This window comes from Takifugu flavidus, chromosome 2 (assembly GCF_003711565.1).
Source record: "Takifugu flavidus isolate HTHZ2018 chromosome 2, ASM371156v2, whole genome shotgun sequence".
Classification (NCBI taxonomy): domain Eukaryota; kingdom Metazoa; phylum Chordata; class Actinopteri; order Tetraodontiformes; family Tetraodontidae; genus Takifugu; species Takifugu flavidus.
In genome coordinates, this window is record NC_079521.1 from 5862874 (window position 1) to 5879932 (window position 17059).

The 17059-nt window shown below is 42.0% G+C and overlaps 1 protein-coding gene across 5 annotated transcripts in view; it reads right to left on the minus strand.

Moving 5' to 3' along the window:
* Positions 1–628: 628 nt before the first annotated feature.
* LOC130521542 (MAM domain-containing glycosylphosphatidylinositol anchor protein 1) overlaps positions 629–17059 on the minus strand; it is a 109104-nt gene continuing 92673 nt past the window's right edge. For 3 of the 5 annotated variants that reach the window (XM_057025161.1, XM_057025163.1, XM_057025159.1), the window contains 3 exons: positions 14417–14556; positions 6645–6762; positions 629–3943 (listed from right to left, as the gene is read on the minus strand). In XM_057025161.1, the coding sequence (XP_056881141.1) occupies positions 3858–3943; positions 6645–6762; positions 14417–14556 (344 nt within the window). In that variant the 3' untranslated portion in view covers positions 629–3857. The remainder of the gene's footprint in view (positions 3944–6644; positions 6763–14416; positions 14557–17059) is intronic. The other 2 variants (XM_057025160.1, XM_057025162.1) reach the window with 2 other exon arrangements.

Here is a 17059-nt window from a genome sequence, read left to right on the forward strand (position 1 = left end):
CACCTACGTCATCCACAAAAAGCAGCGACGAGATCTTCTGCCCACCGAACTCGACAACCTCCACTCCTAGAAATTCTGTCCATAAAAGTTATGAACAGAACCGGTGACAAAGGGCAGCCCTGGCGGAGTCCAACCCTCACTGGCAACGATCCGAACTTGGATTAGCACCGTTACACTATATCCGTTTTAATTGCTCTGTATCGAGTGCAAAATGCAAGAAAAAATCACATGATACAATGATGTGTTACCTGGCAGCTAGATTGGACTCTTATTGATGCTACTTGATTTGATCATGTGTTTTGTTAATGTTACCAAGCTCTCTCCTTTAGACATGTACCTGAATTGGCGACACATCTGCTGTCTTGTATCCACAGAAGGACCTCAGTTAAAGTAAACAAAGTGCCACAAACATGCTGGTACACATGTGGCATAGTTAGCATGGTATTTTTATGAGAACAGGTCTGCAGAGATGGCCTGATCTAGCCCACAAGCTGTATTCCACCCATGGTATGTGATCTAATTATAAAGAATCCCCAAGATAATAAGAGACGCTGTTGTGTTTAGCCAGAAGTCGGATATGTGGGTCACTAGGACCACCTGCATGTTATTCATCTGCAAACACAAAAAATTGTTTTATTCATCTTTATTCATACCTTTCAGTCATATTTCAAATATACTTGCCTCTAAAATACTTCATTACATGACAGAGATATACAACAACCAGCACTGTTTGATACCTTCTGCAGCTTCTTCACATTAAAGGTGCATTTCACAACTTTGTGTCGCCATGAGCAGCCCAGCGCTTCACAACCCCTCGTGCGAGGACAACAATCGTCACAGTGAGAGACTGCAGTAAAGTGACTCCTACAAAAGTAGTTTGTAAGGTTTTAAGGCTTATCCATTTGAAGCTGCTGGGTGAAAGGTTAAGATGCTGTGGAGTGCCGACTTTAGAAAGAAAGACTGAAATCATTTGGATCATGACACTAAAATATTTTCCCTTCACTAACAACCTGTGTTCATTTTGTGGGGAGGGAAAGAAGGCAAAGGTCACAGTTAAACAAAAACACATCAAATCAGCAGACATTGTGTCACACCAAAGGAACCCTTCTAAAATGTGCCACCCCAGACTCTTGAAGGTCAGTTACAATAGATGGAAGGTTAACAGTCAACTTGTCTTTCTGCTGTAGGTGATGAAGTGTGTGTGTGTGCGTGTGTGTGTGTGTGTGTGTGTGTGTGTGAACGTGCACTCGCATGGACTCAACACACTGATTAAAGAGCATGTTGCCAACAGAAAGAAGAAAACCACACTGCTTCTTTTAATGAACGGCGCTCTGCACCCGTTAGCTTAAACACAAAAGACGCTTTTCAAATCAAATTACTCAGGTCACCAATTCACCAGGAAACATCTTTGGTTTATCATGATCAATATGATTGAATAGAATCTGAAACTGAGTTAAATTTAATCGTTTTACAAGTGCGAAGGTTCGATTATGTTGGACTCGGCCTGGTTAAATATCAAAGCAGAATCCCTGAACAGAAAAGGTGAATCAATCATTAACTACCAATCAGTGTTGAGGTCAGTGCACTTCTGACGTGAATCCAAGCTGTAAATCAGGTCATTGCAGCCACTTTAACTGAACAGGAGCTTATTTTGTTCTCAAGACTACAAAATAACAAACATATTTGACTTGGACAAAATACTGAAATACATCAACTGAAAGGATCAACTATCTGCATTAGTTTGGAAGACGAGTGTCTCTCCAGTGTGTCCAGGTTTAAACTGCTGCTACGGCTTTAGTTTGTGATACAACAGATTTGGCTGTCTGAGGCATTGGACACTCAATAAATGGGCATTAGGCTCTTGTAATCTTGTGATGTCAGTAAAGTAAAAGTCAGACACATTTGATTAGTTGTGTGTTCAGATGCTTTGTGCTGTCAGAAACAATGTGTGCACTCCCACTTTCAACCAGAGCTCCTCATCGCTGTACAAAGCCACCATCCCAAATAAGTCTGAAAATGTCTACAGCTTTTTTCAGTTTTTAAAAATTCAAAGTTGCACAACCTTCTGTTGCTGATGGCTACTGCCAGGATAGCCAGGTGATATATGTTGCTACTGTGGTTACCCTGACGTAATGATGCTAGGTTTCACAATAAAGGCCATGCATAATAATTTGCTTTGATATTTAAATGGTTTCTATACAGTTGGATAAAGCTGCTAAATAAGGAGGAAACTGACATTGTTTCAATCTTCAGTTGCTTGAACTGAAACGGAATCAGAGGTGGAACAAATAATGCTTAAAATGAACTTAAATCAACATGTTATGCATTGTTTAAGCAGAAATAAAGTGAGTTATGGCAGATGAATCAAAGCCAATGGGAACATCATTAAAACACTTTTATCCAACACATAAAACAATAAACATGTAACCATCAAATCAAAGCAATGTACAGTACACACAAAGATCTGTATGGAATGTGCATGTACGTTAACATTTAGCAATATAATCACGGAAACAAATCCCAAATTCTTTCCCCTCAATGATTCAAACAACCAGTTCTAATGACACACTTCTGGGAAACATGAACAACCAAAGACAAAGGCCTTCTCCCCTTCAAATTAACACAAGCAGTTGGATATTTATCTATAGATATGCATATTGCTTCACTTCAACAATCACCTACATGATGATGAATCCACACACATCAGCTGCTGAGTGATGATCTGAGTCCAACAGCTACCAAACACTGACAGAGCTCTGCCTCACTGGTGTAGTGAACATATTCAACATTCAAACAAATGCTTCTGGACCATGCGACCCACCACTCAGGCCCAAGGGTGACCCCAGGGGCCCACACGGGCCCGATGGTGACCCTGGGGCCCCGCCCCAATGTAAATCTGTCTGTCTCTACGAGCAAAGTCATGTTTCTTTCGCCATTGTCGCATTTCCAGTGACTCAAAAATCATTGTGTCTCCTCATCAGTGTCAGACTCTCTGACCCTTTGACCTTTTTTAAAAGAAAAGGCTAAGTATCAAAAACAAAAACAGGTCAGACAAATTGCAACATTACAGAACCAAAACCAAAGGAACAGCAGAGTTTGTATAAACGTTGTGCTTGTTTAATTCCATTTTCCTCCACTGTCCCATCTGTGTATAAGTTTAAACTTTATTACACATAATATATAGAGATAAATATACACGGATGTTCCACACTGAGGTTTGTCTCAGTCCAACAGGAGTGTCCTTCCCCTCAGTTATTCACCCAATCATCAGTTTTATTCTCATCTCTCTCTGTCCCTTGCATCATTCAGTGTCTCCCAGAGTCTCAAAGCTTGGATTTGAAAGGAAAAGCTGTTTTCTTCTTCTACGTTTATCTTGGAATTTCTGATTCCTCATTTTATTCCCACAAGTCCTTTGTCTTCTTTGGTAAGGTGTCCGACACGTTGCTGTGTCTGTGGAACAAACTGGAGGGCCACCAAGGATCACAGCTCCAGGCCTCAGAAATACGGGAGAGGCTGCACGAATGTTGATGAAGGGAAGGAAGAGGTGAGGAGGGGGATGCTTACCAGACACATCAAACACCCTCACATGATTAAATATGTTGAATATCTTTCTGGCTGAGCTGCTGCTTGTTAAATTATGATAAAAGAGGCTTAAAGAAAGCAGCGAGGAGACGGACAAAAGTCTCGTGTTGCTGTTCAGCCAAGCAGGAATGATGAAATGGAGAAAGGATAGAAGGACAACGAGTGCAGGACAGACAGAAGGGGAGGAGGAAGAGGACAGAGAAGGGGGGTAAAAGAGCAAAAGCTGGGGCAGCGTCTGTCACTGAGCAGACAGATGGGGCTCTTGGAAGCTCTCATCATCTGTAGAGCAATGCCAGGATGCACGAAAGGCCAAAGTTCAGCCAGCTGGCCAATGGGAGCGAATGTGATCCACCAATCAGAACTGAAGAAACAAAAATAAACATTCAATTAGTCCACACGAAGCAGATCCAAGCAATAAAAAACGAAAAATGATAGAAACACGCTGGTCTCAATGGGGGGGGCCCTGCTACATCAAGAACTGTTTGGACCATGAGACTGGTGTCCTGGTTCAACCTGATTGTGAAACAGATGTATGAACACGAGACAATGGAAAAGTAAAACTGATCACGATGAGCCGTTTTTGTGTTCTCTAAAGGTTATATTAATAATGAGGCTAGCAGCCCCAAAACTGTAAAATTACTTGAATCTTTTGTTTTTATTAGTGCTATTATCTTTACTGACACAGTTTACAGCAGTATCAGCGAGGAGAGGGAGTCATTATGTTGAATCATTATATCTTAAATGATTTATTCATTCAATACAGAATTAGTCTTGTTTGTTGTGGAATTTAATTGTGCTCTCTGCTGTAGTGATGAGAATATTATTACTAACATTTTTTCCTTTACTTAGGTAGTAAAACACTTTTCATATAAACATCAGCAACAAACCTCCAGACACAGTTTAAAGAGCTTCAGAAATAAAAAATGAAGGTTTTCTGTTAAAGGATCAATATGAAATCATATCAAGGGTCCATCATCCAGGCAGAAAATCAATATTTATAATAATGCTTTGATCAAACAGTGAGCACACATACACGCAGTTATATGCATGTGTGGAAGTGCTTCAAATCGTCCAATATGAATCTATCAAATTATGGGATTGATGTGTTCATCAGAGACAGGCCTTAAACCCTGGTTGGGTTTAAGTCTCTTTGAGCTCTCATGTGTTGTTTCTTTCACCAACATAAAAGTTGGTCTTGCCTTTTATTCGAGAGCAATGGGTAGGCAGGCAGGCAAACAGGCAGACAGGCATATAGACAGGTAGGCAGGTAGGCTTTCTGACACTAGATACATTACACCTCACGCACACACATTCCTGTACTTCTATCTTTATGAGGACATTCATCAGGCACACATTCCCCAGCCTCTGCCCATCCCAACTAACCTCTGACCCCTAACCTTTGACAATACCCAGTTCGAACCTCAACTTTAAAACCCCATCGTAACCTGGAAACAGTCCTTTAAAGATGTGAGGACCAGCCAAAATGTCCTCACTTTTCTAGAAGAATGGCTATTTAGGTACTCAATATGTAGCAAATACAAAATACACATGTAGGAATATGCAATCAGACTGTTTGCATAATATCAAGCTGGTCTGTGGGTCATGAGGAATTTAGTGTCTTAAACTGTTTATTTTTGTCTACAATATTCATCCAAAGTTTAAATTCAATTCCAGCATTTGTTTTGCTGCTTTTGTCATTTATGCTGTCAGTTTTTCAGCTTGTTTGTTTGGTTTGTTTTTGATCAGCCCTGTCTGAATGTTAAACCACTCAATCGTTAGCAGAAGCCGAGCTGATCATGACCAGAGGGATGAAGGACCAGCAGCAAGGTTCTGGTTCTCTCCAACTTGCTGGACAGGTCACCACACACAGCTTGTGAGGCTTCATCAATAGAGATGATGCCACTGTAATTCTTCTTCACTGGTCCTAAAATGCACACTTGATCTCCTCTAAGGCTGAAAGGGGCTCTATTAAATGCACACGAGGAACCATTAATCAGAAAGAGACATGGACAAGCTGAAACACATCAGTAGCACTGAACCACATGGGGACTCACACCGTCTCACATCGGCGCTGCCATAGATGTGAGCCACGTCGCTGCTGGTGTGCAGGTGTGTTACAGGGGAATGCAGAGAGGGCAGAATCTCACGGTCATGCTTTCATTTGGATGCACGTGGCACACTGGAACTAAATTGCTGGTGGGTTTTTGTTTGCTTCCAGCTCCGTGTTTTTCTTTTGGTTGCTTGCCACTAAATCTCTCTCCTTGTCTTCCTTCTCCGTCTCTCTCTCACCCACACATGCTTCCACTCACTGCATTCACTTTGACCTTTTCTCTCTGTCTGCCTCTTCTCCACATCAAGACCTTCCTGGCCTCGTGATTCTCCCTCCACAGGCTCTCTACTCTCACTTGTCGTTCTCCCTGGTTCACCTCCGGCAGAGTGCACTGTCGCAGTTAAGTAACAAAATGGGCCTCTGCTGTGATGTTCTCGCACGTCAACAGGGTTGTTGAGGCAGTACTGTGGTCAGTTTATGGGATGCAACAGAATGCTGATGTTGTTTCTCTTCTCTCCCTAAATGAAGACACCACCATTCTCGCTCCTTAATGTATTTTCTCTGTGGAGAGTAAACAAGAGAAGCTTTTAAATATGAAGAGCAGGACAGAGTGATGGAGCTAATAATGGCTAATGCCCAACAGAAGGGGAAGGATATAATGCTGGTGGGGGAGGACACAGCCAGGGTGAGATCTAAAAGCGATAATGGGATTGTGAGGCAAATAAAACATTTGAGGCTGAGAAAGGACAGTATATGATGCTCGGACTTCCAAAGGCCTCCGTCACACTTGTCTCCATGCAGCACCCACACTTTGCTGTGCAGCATATTTCTATACCTTCTAAACAGGATCCAGGTGGTTGATCTGCTACTCCCTTGTCAATCCCCTCCACTACAGCACTGTAATCCCCTTTTAGACAAATGTTTTACTCAATCTTAACTAACCTTTTACTAGTCCTGTTTTATTAGTCCTTATTCTTTTACATTTACATCTCCCAACCTTTAAAACTCTTACCTGTCTTACCTGCGCTGGCAACAGTGTTCTCCTGCTTGCATTTCCCTATTGTGATGGATACGTCATCTATGGCGATATCACCCTCAAAACTGGGGCCTCTGATTCCTTCAAACACAATCTGTTCACAAGAGAGATGAAACAAATGGAAAGAAAAAGTCTGGATGAGAATAAATGACAAAAGAGATTTATTCAAGAGTGAAAACAGGAGCAGAAGATAAGGACTTTAATGTATAACAACCTTTTGGCATCAAAGGAACCAATTTTATGCTAAGAACTAGCTAGAGCAAGAATAACAACAGCTAGCTGGTGGGAATTATTTGAGCCCACTAATACAAAATCTGAGAACTTCCTCATTTTAGCCACCAGCCATCTGGTTTTGAGTGACAGCTTAATTACTGTAGAGTGCCAAAGCACAAAGCTAATCAGAGAAACAAAACCAGCATATTCTGTCTGGAATACAGGGAAAGCAATTAAATACACCAAATATGTGGCTCTAAAAACCTCCCGAGCAGCTTCTATCCACTAATAATGCTTTAAGTATAGTTGTTGGCACCAAATGAAAGTTAAATATCACAAATGAAGTGTTTCCTGTTTAATAATGTCAAAAAGATTTCAGGCTTTTGAGCAATGTAATGATTGTGGATCATTTCTATGGAGAAATATAACAGAAGAAAAACTGCTGGGTGGTAAAATAAGAATAAATCATTTGATATTAAACATCCATCTTTTTCTCTCAAGAACTGAGCAAAATGATCTGTTTGAGAATGTTCTCACTCTCACTAATATTTGGAATTTTAGGAGTGACCATAGAAAGAACTTGCTTGGCTCCATATAGCTAGCACTGACACTTTGCTTCTGATTTTATTTTATTTTCGCATAATCATCAGCAGGAGGGTCCCCCTGCATGAGCCTGGTCCTGCTCAAGGTGTCTTCCTGTTAAAGGGGAGTTTTTCCTTGCTACTGTTGCTTGTCTGGGGTTAAGCCCTGTGATTCCGGAAAGCGCCTTGAAACAATTTTGATTGTATAAGACGCTATATAAATAAAGATTGATTTGATTTGATTTGATAAGCACCCAGAATATTAAAGTGTTTGTGCAGATATTACAATAAGCAGCCCAGTTCAGATGGTCCAGGGAGAGAACCTGAGCTGATCCCAAGCACGGCGGAGCTCCAGTTTAGCCGCTGTGTATGTGCCAGTGTTGTGCTGTTAGCACTCAGTAGCAGCGTCATCTTGAGATATCAAACAGGAATTGATGGGGCAAATACCAATAGCCGGGCAGAGACAGGGATCAGCGTGAAGATCAGCAAAAAGTTACTTCAGCAGTTCAGGTTTACAGACTCATCATAAAAGCCAAGTCAAAGGTGAAGAGTGACAATTCTGAAACTGCTTCTTATCAGAGGGAATCAGCAAACATTTGCTCTTTCCTGGGTCCACTAAAGAAGAGATTACAGATGTGTTGTTTTTCTCTGAACCTCTTGTGGTTCCAAGCACAAATCTGAGTCGGGTTTTGTTCTGTTCATTTTCACTCCAGAGCTTATTTAACATCTCGTTGCCATGGAAATATCTACATTTACCAGCTCAGCACCAAAGTCCCATTCTAAGCCAAGTAAAGCCTCCTGAGCAGTCTGCCGATTGGCCACGTCCTTGGCTGTGGGAGAGGGGCCATGAATCCATGGCCCCAACCAGAGTGAGAATAACCAACATCCTGACTCCAAACAGAGCAGCATGTCAGTTCTGTATCACTCAAAGGTCCAAAAATCCTAGTTAACCTCATAACTACAGAATTTGTTCTTCAGTAGATAAAATGATCAGAAACTGCAGTGATGAAAGAGGCAGCACCTGGATGGTTTCAAACATTTCACTCAGTAACGACAAACTTGAGGAAAACAGCTAATTAGGTGGCTACTTTACTGCCTGGTTGATATTTAGTTCCCACGGCTAACAGAAACAGACCAGTACAAGCCGTCAGAGCTTTGTATCCTCGCTCTCTGTAGCTACCAAAAACGAGTCCTTCCATACAATTACTGCTGAGAGCAAAGACTAGACTGACTGTGACCTTGGCCCACAGAGACAAAGGGCACAGCTAACCAAGGTCGTGAGACAGCTTTATAAGAAAAGCCTCATGAAAGGCAGCAAAGATGTTTTCAGTAATGTAACTAATCAGCCGGAAGACGGCACTGAGGCATCAAGTATCTGAAATGTCAAAGAAATTGAAATAACTGAGAGAAATAACTGGAGGCAGAATGGCGAGAAAATCTAATTTTTTACAACAGTTGGGCGGGGCAGTAAGACTGAACTGATGATTATCAACCAGTATTAGTTTCCACCAGTTTGATGGATGGTTTCTATAAAGGCGAGCCAAATCAGATACACATGCTTGATTTTTCATTAAACATACGTTATTAATAATCAGAGAATACGCAGTTATGCTTAATTTTGACACACATGTCTGATCTTGTAAGCGAATCAATGATAAATGTAGATTTTTCTTTCTTTAACAAGTTCAAACCACAACAAAACCACCATGAAATGGCTGAATGGAAGCCAAACACTAATCTGTTTCAGAACCGGAAGAGCTAATTAGCTGCTAATCCCTCTGTGAGAGGAAATGGAACCAGAAGAGCTAAAAACACAATGATTGAGCTTCTCTGTTAACTGTGACCTTAGTGTGTGTTTGAGTATACAGCAAGTACACAACCTCACCAGCACTAGACTTCCAGACTGTATAAGAAGGCTGCAGAAAAACATGAGTTTGGAATTACAGATTATTTTATGTCCTTAAAGGACTTTTGATAAAACTTCACTGTCAGTAGTCATTCTCTTGTTATTGCATACCAATAAATTATGAACGTTATGGAATCATGACAAACATTACATGTTAACATGTTTTTAGGCACCCAGACCAGCCAGGCTTCCACTCAGGGCTGATAAAGCACCACAACTGCGACCATCTGCAACAGACATGTGCCGATCAACCGAGAGAACCTGAGTTTTCATGAAGACACCCAGATTCTTCTGCAGTAATAAGTTTTACATTTCTGACTCGATCCCCGCTGTTATCAAAGGAGTGTCTACACAGAGACACATACAGAATAAGAGAAAGAAATAGTGTGTGTCTGTGCATGTGAGTGTGATAGAGACTAGATCAAAGGGTACAATAAAGTGTCAGGTTGGAATTGTGAATGTGTCGTTTTGTTGAGCCTTGTAACCTTTAATGTTGCAATTGATGTGTAGTCCAAAGACCAGAGGGGATACAGACATGTGAGTGTGTGTGTGTGTGTGTGTGCGTGTGTGTGTGTGCGCGCATGCATGCATGCGTGCGTGCGTGCGTACGTGCATGTTAGAGAGAGAGCTACCAGTGCAAAACAAAGTTGGGACACACAACTCTGAGCTGGCCTGGTTTCCGACAAACCTCCGAGGTACCAAACACTGCAAGGAACACAGATGGCCTCTGGGTAATGCACAGAGGAGCAAGCAGGGACATATACTCATCTATTATCATACTTTATTTTAAAGTTGAAGTAATTGTGGTTTTATAAACTGACTTTATGAAGAAAAGGTTCAGTCTGATCATTTCACATTTTCATTAGAAAATTGCCCCTGATTGTGTTTATAGCCAAGTTTGTGTAGATGTATAGGTTGTGTACAATATCTAAGTATATATGTTAAATGCATGGATACAGATGTGGCGAATGACACAGTTGACATGTGAAGCTTCAAAATGTTTAGCGTGCGTAAAGCCTCCTAAAAGCTCAGCTTTATCAGTCATTCATGGCGCCAGTGAAACAGTTGAGTTTCGTCTGATGGAGCCCTTTTTGCCAGACTTGCAGAGTGAGCTCTGAACTTGGCTGCAGGAACAGACGCTGTTCTCAAACCATCATTACTTTTGTTGGAAGCAGCACAAAGAGCAGGGAAGTGCACAGACGAGTGGCAGCACCTCAAAGGCCCTCAGCTCAGGTCTGCAGCGCTTGTATTCCTCCACGGACGTGCTCTCAACATGAGGCAGAAATGAAATGGTCAGTGTCGCAGTTGCGTCAACAAAGAGAAACCCAACTCTCTGGAAACTAAAATGAAGGAGCAAATTCGGAGAATCGTGCTGTTCAAACTGGAAAATTGACTAAAAAGCTGATGCACAGGACTTAGTACAGATCCAGGTCTGTGAACGTAGGTTTTAATGGTGGGAAAGAATAATGTTAGCTGATAATAATTAGCTGATGCTCTCAACAACTGCTTATGCAGGCTGTTTAGACAAGGTTTAAATGTTTAAAATGGGTAAAAAGTTAAACGAAAGACTTGGTCAACATTTAGACTGCGCAGATTTTGCAGTGTAAGCATGGACTCTGCAGCTCTGCTGCGTAAAGTCAGGGAGAGTAGCCCTACAAAACATCTCAACTTTAGTTGGAAGCAGCCGTTAATGCTTGCAAGAGTCTCATGAGCGTATTTAAAAATAGTCACACTCTTTCTGAGGAACAAGCGTTAGACATGTTTCATTTGTCCAACTGTGTCGATAAACTTAATACAGAGCTGTTAGCGACACCACCCCCCCCCTCCAAAAAACCCCCAAAAAACACCATATTATCAGTAGATGCTATAAGCTTTGGAAGCTGGAAAAAAATAAGCTTAATAGGCTCATTCTTTACGACTGTAACTTGCAGAAAACAAACTAAACAGCAGCGCACCAGGAATAATTGTATCAGTTAATTCCCATTTTCAACAGCAGACACCTCAGTCAGTGTTATCGATCATGAAGAAAACAGAGTGAGAGAGAGATCAAGAGAGAGAGAGAAAGCTTCGCCAGCTGAGAGAATGGCAGCAAAGGTGGGGGGGGTGCAGAGAGTCTGAGCCATGGAGGAAGCAGGGAGGTACAGATCTCACCTTTCTCTCTCATTTTATCATTAGAGAGAGAGACAGATGGATGTAAAATAGAGATGTACAATATTTACTTCAATAACTGGTCCTAATGATAACAGCATTAGAAATGGTTTACAATTATATACACATATAAGTAAGATGAATAAAAGTAGTTTGTGGTTTAAATTCTTGCCAGTGAAAATATTTCACTTTCTAGCTCAATCAATAGAACAGTAATTAATTACAAACAATACTTTTTTAGCTGTTTGGATTAAATAAATTTATCATGTAATAAATTGTATAATTTGGATGTTATTGCTCTGTCTGATGGTTGCCATGTTCTACATCCATTTATTTCTGTCTTTTAGAAGAACATCTGAGGACAACCATGTGAGGAAGCCTCCTCAAGGTAGCCACCGACCCTCCAGCCCTACGTTGCTAAGGTAACTACTCCACCGTCATCCATCCACACGAGTAGTGAGAGTGGGGTGCTACTGAAAACTGAAGATGCAAGTAGTGATTTACTGATAAGGGGAGCTTGCAGTCTTGAGTATTAGCCCCTCTTTAGAGCCTGTTTGGTGTTTCAGAATACTGTGTTGCTCTTGTCCATGAGGACAGCACCAGCTGTGCAGCTCTGTCTGCAGCAGAGCTTAACAAGTGCAAATAGGATGGACAGTAAACAAATGTGCGTTCAGCACATTAGATCTTTGGTTCCAGAGACACATTTACATAAAGACATGGTAAATGTGGCACAGGGTTCCGACATGTCCAGCATGTTCACAGCAGCTGACTTAATTTCTCCTTTCATGGAATTGCAGAGGCATAGTTGATGAAGAGCAAATGCCCGCAGCTAAGGCCTTCAGCCCACATTCATCACGGATTCAATTTCCCCACGCACGTATGGAGAGTATCTGGAATCATTACAACACAACTAGCAGGCATCCCCTGCTCATAAATAAACCTGTTAATTGACCTGTCATAGCTAATTGCTGTAGGGGCTAGGAGACTGGTGTGCGTGTGCATGTGTGTGTGTGTGTTTAAAAAAGAGTTTGGCTGTGAGAGTGCATGCTCTTAAAACTATGCAGTCAGATGTGTTTGGAGAGTTTTCACAGACTTCCATCAGTCTTAAGCTTGTGTGAAGCAACCAGGGCAAAAATCGGCCCAAACGATCTGCTCGTCCCAGCACAGGGCCAACGTTGAAAACAAAAACTGAGATCCATGCGTGCACACCCACACACGTGCACTCACACACATTTGCGCCCACACACACACAAACACACACACAACTCGCGTGGAGGCCAGGGACTTGCAAACAAAAAACATCATCATTTTTTTGCCCCAGTCTGTTGCTCTGTAAACTTCCTGAGGTCTGCACAGGTGCACAGAAAGACACTCGCTGATGAGCGCACAGTAAGAGTACACAGCAAAAAAAGCTGGAGAAGGTGTGTGTGTGTGTGTGTGTGAAAGAGAGACAGATAAATGGAGAGCATCCTGTCCAGTGGAACAACAGGACTGAGTCATCTGGAGTGTTTGGCCACATCCCAGCGGAGTCACGCTGACTGCAGCCAAACAACCAAACAGATTTAGGTGACGTGTCAACAGACACACATTTCTTCTGTTATGGGTCTCGGTCCATTTCCATCAAGTCCTGATGGATTGCGGCCATTCCACTTTAACATTAAACTTCTGGTGAACTTCTGATGCGCTGAAAGATCAGACAGCTTAAATCACACCTGACTATTACTTTAGACTGATCTTAGTCAACTTAATCATGTAGTCCAAAGGGACTGATGTCAGGAGGAAACACCAAAGGCCTGAACCACAAAGACGAGCAGCACCTTTCTCTGTTAGAAAACTCCTTAATGAGTTAGCATCAAGCAGCTAACAGACAAGTTATATACACATTGAAAACAAAAACTGAAGGAAAGAACATAAATGTCCTTGCAGAAGACTTCTGACACACAACACCAACATAAGTGCTCACTTCAGCGTGGAGCCGATGTAAAGGCATAACTCCTGAGACCATAAACAAGCAATTCGCTTCCAAAACAGATTACACTGGCAGCAGATTAGCTTCAACAGGATGGCTGTTTGTAATTTGTGTTGTTCTGAGCCAGAGTGTGAGATTAAAGCAGACCACGAGGAAGCAGCATAGTCCTCTGGGAGGCAGCTTCAGCTCCTCATTGGCTTAATCTCACCAGCAGTCAGCCTGAACTAATGAAGAAACTGTCCGTTGATCAGAAAATCCATAAATCTAAAGATGTTAGTGAGATGACAGCAGGCAGGTCGTCTGAGAATAGCTTCAACATTCAAAGTCCATTTTTATTGACACAAGTTGGTAAATTTTTATAACCAGCCCAGAAGGAAATCTCAACTCTCTGAAGGAGACTTGGATCAGTTCCAGGTTGCTGAGTCGACGGGGCTGAAGAGGAACCTATGTTAGCTCCCTTGCTGAGGCGGACAGGCTGGACTTGTGAGCGCTCTCGTTTCTGAAAAGCTTTGATTGTCTGAATTCTGTTAATTTCCTGAACTACACAAAATCAACCAACAATCTTTATAGATCCAACTTGTAAGAGTTCATTAATAGGACTTAATATACTGGAAACACAGATTCCATTAAAAGTACCTGTCAGCTAAACAATTTGTAATCTGAATATTTAAATCAGATTCCACTCTTCACTTCGAAACATATTTGAACAACAAAGCTGGAAAAAGTATTTGTATTTTATTCAGCGGAAGTCTTGTCTGCTTTTAAACAGGGAGGAGGTTAAGAAAAGGTGGATGTTTCCTCAAAAGAAAATACTTTTAACATCAGTGACTTTTAGGAGGTAACTTATCCATAGTCTGTAAAGAAACCGTGAAGATGAATTTCTCCACCCTCATGTCAGCTTAGCATTTGTCCAGAAAAAGTAACCTGTTACCTGAAATGGGCCACTGGGACTGACGTCAAACAAAGCTCTCTTCCAGTCTGGGCCCTGATGACCAGACTTGGTCCACACCTCTGAGTCCACAGTGGTGTGGGAAGCAATGCTTCGGACTCTCAGGAGAACGTTGAGGGTTCCTGTGAAAGGCAGCAAGAGAGGGAGAGAATGACAGAGGGGAGAGGGACAGAGAGAGAGAGAGAGAGAGAGAGAGAGAGAGAGAGAGAGACATAACTAAATAAATGAGGTCCACACACTTGATTGACCTTCCAGACCTTTTCCTTATCAGTCAGAATGTTAGATAGAGACTATTGATTCTAACCAAGGACTTCATCTCTGTAGCTGCACCACGGTTCGCAGCCTGGCAACAGTTTACTGGAGACGGAAACGAGCTGTGTTCTGACCAATTGTCTCTGGCACCAGTTGAATCCTCAGCAAATATTCTAACTAAGGTCAAAACCATCCACCTTATATCAGCTGGGAAAAAAGAGTGTCTTCTTATATTTTGGGCAACACACACCAAACTGGAAATAGGATGCGGCACCAGCAGCTGCATTTGAGGGCCCTATATTTTATTCATATAGCTGAAAACAGAGCTGTGCAGCCCAGAAATGGAACATTCCAGAAATGCATGGGGCTTGTAAGGGATGAAGCTCAAATGTCAGATAGTGTATAGGGATGACATTTAGGTGAAAATGGAATGTGCTGATGTGGCTGCAGTCTGACTGGTAATCCAGCAACTGCTTTTATGGCACTGTGACATAAATTGAGCAGACCTGTGGTAGAGCGAACGGAGAGGACAAATTAAGAGAGGGGGTCTAAAGGAGAAGCAGATTTGTGGATGGTTGAATCATTTCATTTACAGTTAAGCTGTGATGGTACCTTAAATCTTGTGTAAGTACAGAGCAAATCTGACCAAAAAATCAATCAAAATTAAGTGAAAAAAAAAAGTGACAAATGCCACTGTTCCAGGTATTGTAATCAATCCTAAAGGGTTTCCTTCTCTGGCTGGTCTCTACGACAATGATCCATCTTCTTAACGATTCCCAGCCTGCTGCTAATTGGAACATTAACCCAGCACCAGTCGCTCAAACAAATACAGCGATGTTGGCGAGGGTGGGGGTGTTAGTCTCTGTGGCAGGTGTGCGTGTGCGTTCGTTGTACGGTCTGGTTTTACATGCTAGTCTAGTGCTACATGTGCAACAGGAGTGCATCTTTGAGCTCTGAAACACAGCAACACAGCAGTAATTATTTCACCTTTGAGACTACCAGGAAGAGCAGAGTTTAAGAAAAAACGGAGAAAAACAAGATGGAATGCTGAAGAAAAGTGAATCAAGGCAGATTTATGCCAACTTTTGACCATATCTGTCATTTAGAATGGGAGAGTTGGCACAAAAAAGATGCTGATTGTTTGCGACTGAAATTCACCTAGCTTCCAAGTTTTGAGGTGACAGTTACAGCCACAGATGGACCATTGTGTCTCAGCTGTCCAAAACTAAATCTGGTCTCTTAAAAAGGAAAGAACGATTAAAAAGTCGGGTGTCTAAAGAAGAGACGGTAATAATGTGATGTTTGGATTTTTAGAGGGACAGCGGACAGCAATCATCAGAACTTGCTGTAAACAGTTCGGGAGCATCTTCAAGGTCATTTTGAGATTAACTAAATCCTTCTTTAATAAAACCTTGTCCAACAACAAACAACACTTCTGAAATTAAAGTATCTGTTATCTGCCAGCCAGAGGGTGCCTTGCATGTGAGGAATAGTACCAGAAGGCAATGGGGCAGAATAATAATGTGACAGTGACCCCAGAGGTTCTGATGGAGTGGACCGATACCAAAGCAACCCTACAGATGACAACTAGTTCACCTGTGTGGGTGTTTGCTGCAGGTGTAAGCAGACTGGTTCAGGTTGGTACAGTCGAATGTTTCACCAAAAGAGTCCGACAGCCCATCCATCATCGATTGCTGTCGTACCAATGACTCCACATGCTGCAGCATAATAAAGTGGACTTTCAAATTGTTGTTCTTGGTGAAAACAAGCCTCTTCTGAACGGAGGCAACAGCCACTCAAGGTAACTTTAACAAAAACAGCTTTCAGAAAGCTAATTAAAAGTATTAGCTAATTAAAGCACAACCCTACACAGCATGCAAAGGTCGGGCCCTCTAACCTCAGCCTCCCTATTTCCAATATGAGGAGATAAAATAATCCAGAGCTTCCAAGAAAGCTCGCCAAAATAAAACACTCCCTCCTGCCAAAGTCCACTAATTAAATGTTGTTAATTACTGTTGCCAGCAGCTCCTAAGAGAAACACATTGAGGTAGACAAAAACCAAAGACATCACCTGGGAAGGTCTTGATTTGTCAGCCTGTTTCACAACTTCAAATCTTCAAACTGTTTTCTTCCTCCATTTAAAAAAAATAAGAGTAGAAGCCCTGAAAACATTCCAGTATGAAGAGTCAATGAGCAGAGCAGCAGGTCAGCTTCTGAAAGTCGTCCAGCTGCCTTATATCAATCATCTGAGCACCCTGAGATGTTTAGCATCAGAGAGTTGAGCCCAGCAGAACATTCACACTCTCCAATCTGCTAACGGCTCTGGCTCATTTTTCCTCTGTTCTCAGATTTTGCCCTCTTGGTTCTTCCAGG